The sequence below is a fragment of the Quercus robur genome, chromosome 6 (genome assembly GCF_932294415.1).
Source record: "Quercus robur chromosome 6, dhQueRobu3.1, whole genome shotgun sequence".
Classification (NCBI taxonomy): Eukaryota; Viridiplantae; Streptophyta; class Magnoliopsida; order Fagales; family Fagaceae; genus Quercus; species Quercus robur.
The window spans coordinates 16,587,728-16,603,635 of NC_065539.1; the positions used below are offsets into that span (position 1 = coordinate 16,587,728).

General features: G+C 35.7%; 2 protein-coding genes and 1 pseudogene across 2 annotated transcripts; 2 read left to right on the forward strand and 1 right to left on the reverse strand.

Annotated features, from left to right (window-relative positions):
* Positions 1 to 3,085: 3,085 nt before the first annotated feature.
* On the forward strand, positions 3,086 to 6,137 carry LOC126689659 (ABC transporter G family member STR2-like). The gene is given in 5 exon segments (XM_050384878.1): positions 3,086 to 3,568; positions 4,114 to 4,784; positions 4,786 to 4,842; positions 5,057 to 5,719; positions 5,721 to 6,137. Coding segments are annotated over 5 exon segments (2,187 nt in total). The 3' UTR covers positions 6,034 to 6,137.
* A 996-nt stretch (positions 6,138 to 7,133) lies between these two features.
* On the forward strand, positions 7,134 to 11,235 carry LOC126733011 (nodulation receptor kinase-like; annotated as a pseudogene).
* A 2,313-nt stretch (positions 11,236 to 13,548) lies between these two features.
* LOC126733010 (protein BRICK 1) lies at positions 13,549 to 14,865 on the reverse strand. Its single transcript, XM_050436122.1, has 2 exons — positions 14,498 to 14,865; positions 13,549 to 13,814 (listed from the first exon to the last, which is right to left on the reverse strand). Exons 1-2 carry the CDS (start codon positions 14,628 to 14,630, stop codon positions 13,690 to 13,692), a joined length of 258 nt encoding a protein of 85 aa, XP_050292079.1. The 5' UTR covers positions 14,631 to 14,865; the 3' UTR covers positions 13,549 to 13,689.
* Between the last annotated feature and the right edge of the window lie 1,043 nt (positions 14,866 to 15,908).

Here is a 15,908-nt window from a genome sequence, read left to right on the forward strand (position 1 = left end):
AACCATATTTCTACATGGGGTTGAGCCGAACAAATAGCTAAATTGGAAAAAAAATTAATCAAAATATCATTATTAGAATACAATAATAAGAGAGAGTCCAAGGCTTAAAAAGAGAGAGAGAGAAGATCCAAGGGTATAACAAAATTGTTTTTAGGTGTGTTTGGATACCACTTATTTTGCTGAAATTGAAAAATTATTGCTAAAAGTACTATAAATAAAGGTAAAAGTTAGTTGAAATAGTATAGTGGAGCTCATAAATAGTGTCAAAAAGTGCAGTAGAACTCACAAATAGTAGCAAAAATAAGCTAAATAGTAAAATAATTTTCATCTTTCATCTATACCCAAACGCGCACACATAGTGAGCGATTTTATCCAAAAAATAAATAGTGTTGTAAAATGTAATGAGGGTAAGTGAAATATATTTTAGTTTTTTTTTTTTTTTTTAAATACTTATGATGGGCTAATATATAATCTTTTTATTATAAAAATATTAGAAAATTTTGTTGTAGACGTATCATTTAAGAAGCTTCTTCTTAAAAAAAAAGAAAAAAAAAAAAAAAAAGCCTCTGTTTGGTGCTCTTACCCATTTAATAACTAAAGTATACGTTGAGAGAACCCAAATACTCAAAGAGATTAAAATCAAACCCAAACCAAGATCTGATGAGAAAAAAACCAATATGATCTAGACAATAATTTCTTTGATTTACAAGAAAAGCAATACAATATGATCCACCTTAAAGACACCAAAATCAGTCTAAGGAGAAAACCATATCTTAAAGAGAAATCGCACCCAATTGAGAAGAATGCAAAGCTTGGTGCCAACACAAGGAGACCACCGGTCTTTTAGCACTCATGCTTAAGAGCACTAGTATTGAGGCTTGTAAATGTCAAATGTAGGTATATTTTAGCATCAAAGCATTAAAAAGGCCTATTACCCGGTCATCCAATTATAAAAAAATCCTAAAAATATATGATGGTACTATAGCAAGTTTCTATAATTTTTTATTATATATTATTCTCTCTCTATTTATTACTTTTATTTTATTGTATAATTTATATTATTTTAATGTGTTATATTTTAAAATAAAAGTTGGGATGTTGGATGTATTGTAAAATAGTATGATATAATAAATAAAATAGATTTTGAGATGATAAAATAAAATAATGTGAAGATAATACTGAATGCTAATGCTCTACAGCACGTGCTAAAGGAACTAAAATCTAGACTGGTTCGAGTTAGATATGGGTTGAAGACTGCCTCTCAAGGGCTCTAGAGTCTAGAGGGCAACTCAACTGCCACAATGGAAGAGATGCAACCAATTTTGGTTGTTGCGATACTTGTGGCAGAGATGGCATAGATTAGAGCATCACTAAAGGTAACGAGAAACCCATGAGGGGCCTAAATATAGGACTTGGGTGCACATTAGCACAGAGACACTAACTGGCAACTTTTATTTACCACAAATGTAGATAAGCTAAATAAGTTGGAAAATCTTCAATAAGCAAGAAGTTTGGAATGTGGCTCAAGATAGTCATAATTCAATTGATTTGAAAAGTGGAATATGACCCTTTCAAATTTAAATGCTGGGAGTCAATTTCATGATTAATAATAAATAATATTATATATATACAAAATATCACATTATTTAAAATTTTAAATTATATGAGACTAGAGACATCTTTAGCGATCCCTCTCCTCCAAAACTTAAAACCCTTTGTAACTAGCCGAACTATGTTAAGTAATTAATGTTCAAACTTTGCTTGACAACAAATGTAAAATGTTCAAGCTCTACTTAAGTTCGAACTATGCCTACAAACTGTTTGAGCTTGACCTTGTTAGATAGTTTAGAAGTTTGAGCTCTCAAACTCAAACTCAAACTCAATATAAAGCTTTTGAATCAAATACAAGTTTATTATCAAGCCTATATTAAGCATATTGTTTCGTCCATTTGGTTTAGACATATGACCCCAACTTCCAATCAATAAAAGTTTAGTAAGATATGAGTTTATTTTTGAAGCCCATATCAAGCTTATTACTAAGCCCATAATCTAATCTAAGCTCAACTTGTATTTTATCAAACTTTATTATTCACGAGCTTATTCCATGAGCAATTTTTTTTGCTTGGGGTCAGTTTGTTTATTGAAAAGCCTAAACTTAAGACTCAAGTATAACTTGTTTATAGATAAAGAAACATGAACGAACCTTTTTATTGAGCCAAACTTAAACTGTTTTTGAATGACTTGTTTAATTATAACTCTATTTGTAACGGAAAATTATAGAATACCTCACAAGTAGAATTAATACACACTCCCGTTAAATAGTGAACCTTATCATGATTTTTTGTTTATTTTTTAAAATTTTGGGATGAAATCCTTATCATGAATTTAATTAAATAGAATCACTATTATGTGAGAGTAGAGGATATACGTTTATTATACTCCTCATGAGATATTACATTCATGAAATATTCTATAATTATTAATTACTCGCAAGGTTGTAACAGATTAGCTTAGTATTTGACAGCCTAAAACTGGCAAGTACATGATCACTTACAGTATTGTTAATGAAATTAATCCGAATGATGCTTCCTTTATTTGCACTTTGAAAGCTACGCTGAGAAGGACATAATTGTTACCTCATACAATTTGCAAATGTAAATAATTAGATCACCGATGACAACACAAAGTGTTTACTTCAGCTACATAATGACACCAAAAATCTGCAAGAAAGTTCAAACAAAATTTGGCTAGCATACATGTCCAAAGAAAGTCAAGGCCAGCAGGCAGCTCCAGGCTAAAAGCCTAAAATGCACACAATAATGTCAAAACCAGCCGATGATGGAAACAAGAAGGCATTTTCTTCTTTTCGATTGGAACGAGTCCATAAGGATTCTTCAATGAAAAGAGCCTCATGTAAACTTTGGGAATACCTCCTTAAACCTTTTCACTGGTTGTTACAATTATTTTTTTTTGTTTTTTCACATTGTTTCCTCCTTTTTAATTCTCCTTCAGTCCTAGCCCCCAACTTACTGGGAGACCCCAAAGGAAAAAAAGAAAAGAAAAGAAAAAAACTAACACTCTACCAATGTCTCATACCAATAGTGATCGTCGTGACACAGTGATCGACATAGGGAAGCTGGTTAATTTCACTGGTGGACTCGAGTTTTCAAGCCTTACATATACAGTGACAAAGAAAAAGAAGGATGTTGAAGGGGAATGGTTCAAAAAAGAAGTAGGTTTGTTGAACAGGATTACTGGCTATGCACCAAAAGGGTGCATCACTGCAGTGATGGGTCCAAGTGGTGCGGGCAAATCTACACTACTGGATGGTTTGGCTGGGAGAATAGCTAGTGGGAGTCTCAAGGGCAGGGTGTCCTTGGATGGGAAGGAAATGAGTCCGAGCTTGATTAAAAGGACTTCAGCATATATAATGCAGGATGATAGGCTATTTCCAATGCTTACTGTGTATGAGACTTTGATGTTTGCTGCTGATTTTCGGCTGGGGCCTATTTCAAGGGCTGAAAAGCAAGAGCGTGTGGATAAGCTGATCGAGCAGCTTGGGTTGTCTGTAAGTGATTTAAATTCCCACTTATAGTTAAAGGTTCAACATATTAGTACTTAAAACTTTATGATATGCATGTTAGTTCCCAATTCTCGCGTTAAGACCTTTATTTCTCTAGGATTCACTTCCACCAACACTAATCATTCCAACTTGTTGCACTGGTTGGAGTTGGAAACATTATATCTAAAAACCAAATGGATTGAATTAGATCAATGTGTTATGCATGTGGTGTTTACCAAGTTAAATTATACTATATAATTGATTACAAAGAGTTAGAATTATAACTTGGCTAATCCTCTTTTGGCATAGCACAGATGTGGTTGTGACCAAAAACTTAATGGGAAGCCATTCTTTCTTGAAATTGCTAACACTTTTCCCTCTCTTTAATAAGTTTTTGTTCATGCTAGGTTTCAAAATAATCGGTTGAATAGCCATTTAAGTTATGGTTATTCAAAGGAGATAAAAGTTGACAACATGCTAGCTAGTGAAGAAGTTTCTTTTGATATTTATCTCTAATCTGTGACTGAATTTTCCGACTGTCTATTTTGTAGTCGTCCCGGAACACTTATATAGGTGACCAGGGGATCAGAGGAGTGTCTGGTGGAGAGCGTCGCAGAGTGACAATAGGGGTGGACATCATCCATGGACCATCATTACTCTTCCTGGATGAACCTACTTCAGGTCTGGACTCCACCAGGGCTCTTAGCGTGATTGAAAAGGTGCACCACATTGCACGCTCTGGAAGCACTGTAATCCTCACAATCCACCAGCCCTCATCAAGAATCCAGTTGCTCCTTGACCATCTCATAATCTTGGCTCGTGGCCAGCTCATGTTTCAAGGATCACCCAAAGATGTCACTCACCATGTATCACGGATGGGGCGCAGAGTTGAGAACTCAATTGAGCACCTAATTGATGTCATACAAGAGTATGATCAGTCTGAACATGTTGTTGAAGCAGTAGCTGAATTTGCACTTCCCGGATTGAAGCCCCTGCCATTGGCAGGGATGGATATGTCTGTTTCATCGACTCTACCACCAACGCCTACTCCACCATGTCATAGCCGTCAAGCAGAAGGTCAAGAGAGTGCTGATCATCACAAGGGACAGGGAAAGCGCCTACAGTTACAAAATAATTCTCTTGTATTTGATTCTTTTGATCACAGTGTAAGAAGCCCATATAACAATACTTCAAGGTCATGGAGTGCTAGTGATCGTGGATTAGCAAGCACTGAGGCTTACACCTTCGCAGGCTAATAAAAAAGGTCCAAATTCAATAAGGTAATTAAAAACACAATTTGTAGTTGCATAACACATAGTTAAGCACAAAGTAATGCTTGACACAAATCACCTTTCATTGACGGGTCACTTTGTAAATCCTTGTAGTAAAATTAAAAATAACTTTTAACATTTTCTTGTAGCACATAATCAAGTTTTGCTCTCTTTGAGTTACATGTGCTAGCTCTCTTATCTTTGTGTACATGGTGTTAAGCAGTCTATCCCCTGGCCACTACGCATACTCGAGTGAAATCCTTAGCACTCCAACACCTCACAGCAGTGACTACACTGTCAATGAAGATGACTATCGCACCCCTGGCGGCGCTGATGTTGCTATGAACTCCACAGCAAACAATAACCATCTCGGCCCAAAGTTTGCTAATTCATTCTTATCAGAGATCATGATACTCATGCGCCGCAGCTTCAAGAACATCCGTCGTACACCTGAGCTTTTCCTCTCAAGACTAATGGGCCTCACCATAATGGGTTTAATGATGGCCACCATGTTTGTGAAACCCCCAAAATCCTTGCAAGGCATCACAGACCTCACCAGCTTCTTCATCTTCACTGTCTGCCTCTTCTTCTTTTCTTCCAATGATGCTGTCCCAGCCTTCATTCAAGAGCGTTTCATCTTCATCCGAAAGACTTCTCACAATGCCTACAGAGCCTCATCTTACACCATTGCTGGTGTTGTTACTTACCTTCCTTTCCTTGCCATTCAGGCTGGAGTCTATGCTGGCATTGTGTATTTTGCATTGAAGCTCAAAGGACTTTTCATATATTTCTTGATTGTTCTCTATGTTTCCCTTCTCACAACAAACTCCTTTGTGGTGTTTGTGAGCCCAGTGGTGCCAAACTATATCTTGGGTTATGCAGCAGTTTGCTTTCACTGCCCTCTTCTTCTTGTTCTGTGGCTACTTCTTGAGTGGTCATGACATTCCTTCCTATTGGCAGTGGATGAACAAGATTTCCACAATGACATATCCTTATGAAGGGCTTTTGATAAACGAGTTTCATAGAACGGATATTTATGCAAAAGACCCACTGGGGAATAACGTGTCTGGTATTGATGTTTTAGATAGCCTTAAAATTCATGGCAGCGGAGGAAAGAAGTGGGAAAAGGTGTTCATAATGTTGGGTTGGGCTGTAATCTATAGGATTTTGTTTTACATAATTCTTCGCTTTGGTGGATAGCCTTCAAGTCCTCTAAATTCTGATAATGTCACATTATTTACATATATAGATGAATTTATGGAAAATTATTAGGTATTCCTAAAGTATAATAACCTAAAGTATAATAACGGCACTCCTCTCACATGAATGGTGGATGCATCATAAATTTAGTTGATGGAATCCATAATTATATAGAGAAAAGAGTATTATGTCACTATACTCTCAGAATACTAGATAATTACTTATTTACGAAATGTATAAGAACTTCTAGCAGCCTGCACTGATTATAGAGTGATGGGCCATCCCATTTTCCCTTGAGTTTGGTGATATATCAATCTGTTGACATATAATGTAATCATTTTTACATCAAATTCTGATAAATTTGTCCCAGAAGTTATACTAGGCAGGATTCTTTGTAGGTGTGAGGGTGTGAGCTAGATGGGTAGCCTCCAAGTCCGGCTTCCCAACCATGGAACTTTCTTATACAAAATTGCATATTAGCTTACCATAGAGACTAAGCTTCATAGAGTTGCGCTCTACTTACTCTGCAAGCTATAGAAATTATTATAAGTGGATTGAGTGCGTCACTTTAGATTCTGTGTGGGGTGTTGGTTATCATAATTCTGCACCCATTCTACTGATGCTTTGAAAGTACCATATGTTTTCTATTTAAGACTTGCCTGACAACATTCCCCAGTGTGCTCGTAAAATTTCCAATAGAGAGTTTATAGATGGCAATATCATATCACATTGACATATGCCAAAGTCTACAGACAGAAAAAAAATGTTATTGCTCTATACAATCATTACATTTAGACAGTTATCCTCTTTCTTTACTATCTAAAAGTATAGTGGTTAATCCTCTGATTCATATCCTGAGGGTCTGTCAAAATTGACTTTTCATTTCCAAAATGAGTGCAATGTGGATGTGCTAGCCCTTGACTTGAGCTCTTACTTTGAGACTACTAGCTCAATTTTTTTAGATGTTCTACAGATCTTTTTTCATTTCTTCCTTCACTTAGATTCTAATTAGTACCATCAGTAACTTCCTTAATTGAAGTATTGCACATCAGAAATATCATGTTTCACTCATTCATTGATTTACAATAATTATCAGGGATATGAGCAACAATGATCTTGTGGGGCGGATTCCAGAATCTCTTACCTCACTGCCATATTTGAAATTCCTGTAAGTTTTCTTTTGAATGTATTATTGTGCCATATATAAACTAGTATATGCCTGTTAAATTTTAAACTGATTCCTGTTTATGAAACATACTTCTATTGATTCAGTAATTAAGTGCTTGCTCCAGATTTTTTGGATGCAATTCCCAATTAGACAAAGGGCATAGCTTCAAAAGCTCAACACTTAATACAGTGTATGAATTCTATTATCTATAAAATGAAAAAATGGATGTGTAGAAGAATGGGAAATCTGAAATTTGGAATCTATTTTTCGGCGACGGAAAATGTGATACTGGAAAAAATATATCAGCAATTCTCATTGGCACTGTTGCATGTGGATCCTTCCTACTTACTACTGTGGTCGGAATCATTTTGGATTGTGTTTACAGAAGAAAGATGAGGCCTCAAGGAAGATTTGATGGGAAACGATGCCAAATGGTTGAGAGTAAGTCCACTAATCTATTCTCCACCCATTAATATCCATTGATGTCTGAAATCTTGTTGGGAGAATATGCATGAACTGATAAAAGCATGAACGAAGATCTAAAGCACAAATGAAGCTCTTATCCTCTAAATACATAAATATAATCTTATCCTTTAGTATGAAGGCATTAGCACAGATGAGAATTAAGAAACATCATTTAAACCCCAAGGGGATGACTAGAAAACAATAGATTTATTATACCCTCCATATAGATGATGAATCCATATGGAAGGAAATTGTCTTCCTGATGGTGCACAACAACAGCTATTTTACTATGTTTTCATAATTCACTCAATAGTATGAACAATAGATAGTGTTAATCAGGTGATTACATAACTACTTGAGGCCAATTTCAGCTGTATATTTAGCTTTGTCAATTGTGTTCATCTCAACAAATTCTCCCAAAATATGCAGATGTAGTTATTTTCATGCCCAGCAAAGATGACATGAGTATAAAGTCGATATCTATTGAGCCGTTTACCCTAGAGTACAGAGACCATCACCGAGAAGTACAGAACATTGATAGGTGAAGGAGGATTTGGGTCTGTTTACCGCGGCACTATCCTTGATGGCCATGAGGTGGCAGTGAAGGTTCGGTCAGCCTTGTCCACTCAGGGTACTCGGGAATTTGAGATTGAGGTAATAGCCTATTTTATGTATTAGAAAGTTGTATCATAACTTTCTATATCTTTAAAGTTAAACAGGATTGAATAATTTTCTGCATAAGTGCAAAGTATTCAATCTCTTGCCTACCCCCCCCCCCCCCCCCCCCCACCCCCCAATAAATAAAAAATAAAAAAATAAAAAAAAAAAATAAAACCTGAACTTTTGGTAACAAACTGCATTAATTTTTATCAATTAAATGAATAAATGGAATCTATTTATTTATTTTTTTGTTTTGTTATTATTTCTTTTTCCACAAACACTATTCAACCAAAAATTTTCATTATTTCCCTTTTTATCCAGAAGTATGACATGCTTTAAAAATGTGTCCACTGACAACTCTAATGATGTATGACAGCTAAACCTGCTTTCAGAGATTCGGCATGAGAACCTAGTGCCTCTTCTGGGTTATTGTAGCGAAAGAACCAAAAAATTCTTGTTTATCCTTTCATGTCTAATGGCTCTCTACAAGATCGCCTCTATGGTACTTATTACAGCCTTGATTATTCTGACTGATATCAATTGATATTCAACAATGTCTAATCACCAGTTTGTTCCCAGGGGAACCAGCAAAAAGAAAAATTCTGGACTGGCCAACCAGACTTTCTATTGCTCCTGGTGCTGCTAGGGGCAAGTATAATGGGTTTTCAGTTTTATTATTTTATTGCTCTAATTCACAAGTAAAGAGAAGCTGTAAAGGAAATCTTAATGCACAGAGAAGCTAAGGAAAACTTGATTAATATGCTACATGCCACAATAACTTAAGTACTTGATGTTGCCACATGATGAAATTTCTAGCAAGTAGTACTTTTTATGAGATACTCTACTGTGTTATACCTACTAGAGGAAAGGAAATGATGGAGAAGGTGTACCCCAATTAAGTATTCTACAGTTACCTTTGATAAAAAGATGATAAAACCATGACATGATGACAAGTGAACACAGCTTCAGAGTAAACCAATACAGTGACATATTTGTCAAAAAAGAAAAAAAAGGTAGGGCAACTTTGTCCAGTCTTACTGACAGAGCTGATTGAAAGAATTATCGTGAAACTTGAGCAATGATTTAATAACAGTTATGGTTCATGGGTGGGCTACATATGGCATTTTGATGTTAGAGGCATTTCCAAAGCATTGTTTATTAATTGGTTGCATTGGATGGATTAAAAGATACAAAAGAGAACAAAGATGGGAATGACCTATTGTGAACTAATGATCCATTACTTTTTCTGGAATTGGTGTATATGGATGAAAATGGAATTTTCAATGTCGTTGCTTCCCAAAATTTCTTCACTTGATTGGCTTTCCTTTGGTTGTTTTGGTTGATTTAACTATTTTTATTTTCTCCCCCCACCCCCCCCCCCCCCCTCCCCGCCAAAACTAGCATGTAGCATGTTTGAATGAGTATTTTCATTATTCAGGTTTGACCTATCTTCACACATTTCCTGGACGTAGCATAATACATAGGGATGTGAAATCAAGCAATATACTTTTGGATCATAGCATGTGTGCAAAGGTTGCAGACTAGTTTTTCAAAATATGCTCCTCAGGAAGGGGACAGTAATGCATCTCTGGAAGTGAGGGAGACAGCTGGTTACCTAGATCCAGAGTAAGTCTGAATGTTTTTCTTAGAATTGTTTCTATATAAAACATTCAAACCTTGCTTACTTCTGTCTCTATGAGCAACAGATTTTGTTCCACTTAATCAATGATCATCAATAATTTAATCTTCTTCATGGATATATGCATACCTAGGTTTTCTGGAATCTTAAGTAGATCTTAACTGCCCAAGCATCCAACATTGTTCCATTTCGCCTTGAAGTTGGTTTTATGTATCAAAGAGAGTAACTATAGCCATGGAAATTTTATGGCCTTCCTTATGTTTTGAATCTATCATTCAGGTACCATACAACACAGCAACTATCAGCAAAGAGTGATGTCTTCAGCTTTGTTGTGGTTCTACTTGAAATCGTAAGTGGTCGAGAGCCGCTCAACATACAGAGGCCACGAAACGAATGGAGCCTGGTTGAATGGGTACAGTCCAATTTCATGTTTTCTAGCTTCTGATAATTTGATGACTATAATCTTGCCCTTTTAGAAGTCACATTTATGAATCAATGACCTATAGTGTTACACACTTAACACTACTCTTTCACACTGCATGATGCCTAAAGATAACAACCTACATGGAATTTCTAATTCACATCTGTCCCTAGAGATCCAAAATATCCTAGAGGGCTGGTTGACCCATTAATTGAGGACTAACTCTGACAGTGGAACACTTTGCATGCAGGCAAAGTCCTATTTTAGAGAGTCAAGGATTGATGAAATCGTGGATCCTGGCATTAAGGGTGGGTACCATGCAGAGACAATGTGGAGAGTAATGGAGGTGGCATTATCATGTATTGAATCCTATGCTGCTTATCAACCATGCATGATTGACATAGTCCGGGAGCTGGAGGATGCTTTGATTATAGAAAACAATGCATCTGAATAAATGAAATCCATAGACAGTCTGACGACATCCAACTCTAATCGCTTCTCTCTTGTCTTAGATAAAAGGATCCTCATACCACCCATTTCAACTCCAACAGAAACGTCGTCTATTATGACACAAGCCCCGTCCCCTCCGCAGCCAAGGTAGTAAAATGGGTTAATGTGAGATGTTTCATCAATATGTGAAAGATGGAACTTTCTTTTTTTCTTTTACCCATTTTCGACAGATATTGATATGTGAATAATGAATCATTCTAGTCATGTCATATGCTAAATGATAGTAGAGAAAATGGGGATAATCCCACAATACTCTCTTCAAATTAGGCATTAGGTCGCTTTTTCAATATTCTTTAGATTAAATATCAAGGAATTCAATTTATGCTAAAATACAACTGAGGAATATAATATGGGCATTCCATTGCATTATTTTTCCATTAGAACTACTTAATCAAGATTTTTTTTTTTTTTTTTTTTTGATCAGTAAGAATGTAAGAATTATTAAAAGATGAAAAAAAAAAAGCAGTATGCAGAAAGTATACTACATAACAGTACAGACACAAAAGAAAAATAGAATCAGCAAACAAAAAGGCTATCTGGCATGGACAGAAGATCAAAAGTAGGCTCAGGGGAGATGGAACAAGCCTTATGCCTAGAGAAAATAGTGCCTAGTAACTGCGACTTGAGAAGGAGAACCAAAGATTCTTTATCTTCAAAAACACACGAAATCCTCTCTCCAAATGATCCACATTTAGCACAAGAGAACTGAACTCTACACCAGCAGCATGTCCTTGACTGTAAGGCCATTCCAGCATAACAACAACTCGCCCACCCTTTGAGGCATCACCGATTCTACCCCTAAAAGGCTCAGAAAACCCCATGACTCCCTAGCCACCCAACAATGTAGAAATAGATGATAAATGGACTCCCCATATGTCCTGCACAAACTACACCATGGAATGACAATACCCCATCTCTGTAGATTATCGGTTGTCAAAATGTTGCCTTCCACTGTTACCCACATGAAAAAACAAACTCGAGGCAGTCCCTTAACTTAGTCAAGATAATTTACCAAAATTAAATGCATTGCTAGTCTTGGGAGTAAGATGCCAAACTATTCATGCAACAACAGTCTAGTTAAGCATCTCGTTGAGCTTAAGAATTGATAAATTAATGAGGGTCCACCAATATTACAACATTTATGAACAAGACAATTTGATTTATGAAGGAAACTACATGTGCATATACATGCATAGGAAGCACTCTTCAAGACAAATAAGTGATCAGATTCAGTAAAGGTCATCCACAACTATTTACTGGGCTGGTTAATGGAGTAAGTATCATCTGCTCTGTACATAAGAATACCTCTTGAAAGTTAAAAGTAATCCCTGAAATTTAGACAACTTAAATTACAATTTGCATTAGCCAGCCCATGACCAATAACCAGAATGTTTTTGTGTAGGAAGAGTTTTAGCCCTTTAACAGATGCCACTGCTTACAAAAAAGATGCAGAAAAAATAGACCATCATCAGTTGGCTATCATGAAGGTTGTTGGTAAATGATAATTAGATGAATCGGATTAATCAACAGTCTGCCTATGTGAAACATGTTGCTTCTACCTACCCACAGAAAGAGAAACTTGTTGCCATATAACCAAAGGAACCTCAAAACCAAGTCCAAGTGGATGAAAAGACGTTATATGTTATTAGCTGTAGCTGAGTCTCAAAAAAAAAAAAAAAGCTGTAGCCATTCATACAAGAAAATCCCAATACTTCTAGAAACTAAATGATTAAAGAACTGAAAGCGGCAAACAATATGCTGATATTATGAATCCACTTTAGACGACAAGTTAGATGGTTGAGGTTAGGCAATAGAAAATAGAAGATTAAGTTATGAGTCCCATAAAGGTGGCAAAAATTACACACAAGAGAAGTGAATTATAAGCAATGAAGGTTGACACCATTTTTCAACTAAAAACCCAAAGGACTCAGCCCCTCACCCTCCCCCTCCCTCTATCTATCCAATGGATGGAAGGGCAGAGGCAAGTGATGTCCCCTCTAGTCAAGAATTGGGGCCTCTCAATTTAATTGCAAGAGTAATATGGCTCATTATAAAAGAGTTACAAGGACAAGAAGACCAAAAAGAACATGGTATAGACAGAGTGATGCATGAATAACCATAGACTAGTCTTAAATGTTTGCGAAACCAGTATGAACACTGATTTTGCTAAACTCAATTACAAACAATGCCATATTTCTTTTTTAAATTGGTAAGTCACACACACAATGAACCTTGAATCTACAACTTCACACTCTGCCATATTGTTGCAAGGGAATGAGGTGTCATTTGAAGTAGAGCTCATTGTCACAGGTATATACAGTATACACCTAGTTCGCTATTAAAAACCACCCACATGATATTGAATTTCCTTAATTAGTGACCTCAGCCAGATAAATCTGCACCATCGATAGATTCTAAAGTTGAAAAAAGTTGAACATAGCATTCACTGTCTAAAGAATCTTAAGCCTATGGGTTTAGGCTCAATTATGTTACATTAATCACTCACTCTTGTCATCATAATCCAATGTGAGAGGTCACTGCTTAACTTACCACTCCACTCAAACGTGAATATTCCAAAAAAAGCATGTAATGTGCACAAAGAAGCTAAATCACAATCACAAAATTTCTACTGCCTCAAACAAATCCACGATATAAGCAACAGAACATACTAATACATTAGAGTTTCATACAATATTACAAGCCAAGAAATCTGTTCACATTCACAATACAGACAAGAGAAGAGTGTGCTTACAGAGAAGCCGTATCACAACAAGAAGGACAACAATAACATTATCATGTAGCAAAAAGAGACGGGTTGGCTGATGCTGTTCCCACTTGGACTTCAAGGAGTTCTAGACGACGCTCCAGCGTATCGAGCTTCTCATTCAGTGACGCCAATTTGCTCTTCGTTGTAGCCTCTGAAATGAGTAAAAAAGAAGCACAATATAAGTGAAAAATATAACACCACCACCACCACCAAAACCCAAAAACTGATACTTTATGTTGCAACAACCATGTAGGATTTCCGGAAAAAACTAGACTCAGAAAGCTTAGATAGAATTAGAAGCACAATATAAATGAAAAATATAACACCACCACCAAAACCCAAAAATTGATACTTTGTGTTGTAACTAACCATGTAGGAATTCCCAAAAAAAAATTAACAAGACCCAGAAAGCTTTAGATAGAATTAGAAGCACAATATAAGTGAAAAATGTGACACCACCACCAAAATCCAAAAACTGATTCTTCATGCTGCAACAACCATGTAGGATTTCCCAAAAAAATAAAACTAGACTCAGAAAGCTTAGATAGAATTAGAAGCACAATATAAGTGAAAAATGTGACACCAACACCAAAACCCAAAAAAAACTAATTCTTTATGTTGCAACAACCATGTGGGAATTTCGGAAAAAACTAGACCCAGAAAGCTCAGATAGAATTATAAACAAAATGGGTTTGTTGGCATTCATTTCATTGATGCAATCAAAGAAGGTAGTATTGAATGAATTAAAACGAACCCCAGATCAGCAAATTCAGCTAAAACAATGAAAACAATACAAAAAAAGAAGGTAGTTCAATGAGGAAAAGAGAGTGGTACCGAATTGGACTAGGAAATCGAAGAGGCGGCGAACATTGAGAGAAATGTGAGAGATGAATTCACGGTTTTCCCAATCAGCTTGCACAGCTATACCAACGTTCACTGCATTTGTTATCCCTCCTGCTCTTGCCATTTTTTCAGTTTCAGGTGCTGCCTCTGTTGATATGAATATGATTATGAATTTATGGGTTTTTGGGGTCAGACTTTCAGAGATCTAATCAAGGCCGAGGTAGTTGGTTAGTAATGGGTACAGTCTACACAACCAAATTCAACAGCTGGGGTGATCTTGTTGGTTTATGGTATTGGTATTGGTATGGTATGTTCCTGATTGTGAAAAAGTGAAAAATGTTTAAGTTTAGTTTGACTTGTTTTTACTTAAAATGAACTTCATCTCTAATATTTCTACTTCCAAGCCAAGTAGTCATAATTACCGTTACTTCCCTTCTTCTTTTTTTTTTTTTCTTTTACCTTTAAAGTTTAAAGGCCCAGAACTCCCTTTTAACTTTCGTTTTTTCGTAACATATATTTATATATATGAATCCAAGGAGAAACTTAGATTTAGTGTTTAGGTGCTATTTTTTAAATTTTCTCTCTTAAGATTCAGTTATGTGATTGTATTTAACTTAAAATACACTTTCATCTCATGAGAAAAAAGTCATATAGTTGAATTATAAGAGGGAAATCTAAGAAACAACACTTAGGTATTATACTTAAATTTTGCCCTAAATTCAATAATTAAAATAGTGTGGAAGGGAATTCAATTTTCTTTTTTTCTTTTTTGAAAAGAATCAAAACATAAAGAAATGAAAGCTATGTCATTGAATTACAAGAATCTTTTAACTCTTTTACAAATTAATAGTTACAGTCAATTTTACTATTATTAAAAACAAGTTTAAGATCCATATATTTTAATAAATTGGATTTAAGATAATTACTCTTAATCCAAATTTGTCTTTTTTTCATTTTTAAATAAGTCCACCAAAATGGACCTAGTGCACTAAAATGCTATGATTATATGGTTTAATAGGAGCATAATAATAATTAATATTAAGCTTCTAGCTTTTAGATATTAATAGATTATAAGTAATTCTTTTGCTCTCTTTCACATCCACAAGTACTTCCCCTCTTTTTCTCTAGTAATTGTTGTTGAGGCTCATTTTTTGGCAAGCCCAATAAGAGAAAAGGCCCAGCAACATGGGCAGACCAAAGTTAGCAAACAAGAAAAAGCCATTGAGCCTAAGTGGTAGGAATGAATAGCTCACGGGCTCATAAAGTGGGTCTTGGAGAAGCAAACAGACCTGAATGGACTCTGAAAGAAAGAGGAAGCAAACCCATGGGTAGTATGTAGAAAAGTGAGAATGGGCCACAATAGGCCTAAAGTAATGTAAGCAAAGAAAGTAAAGGACTAATG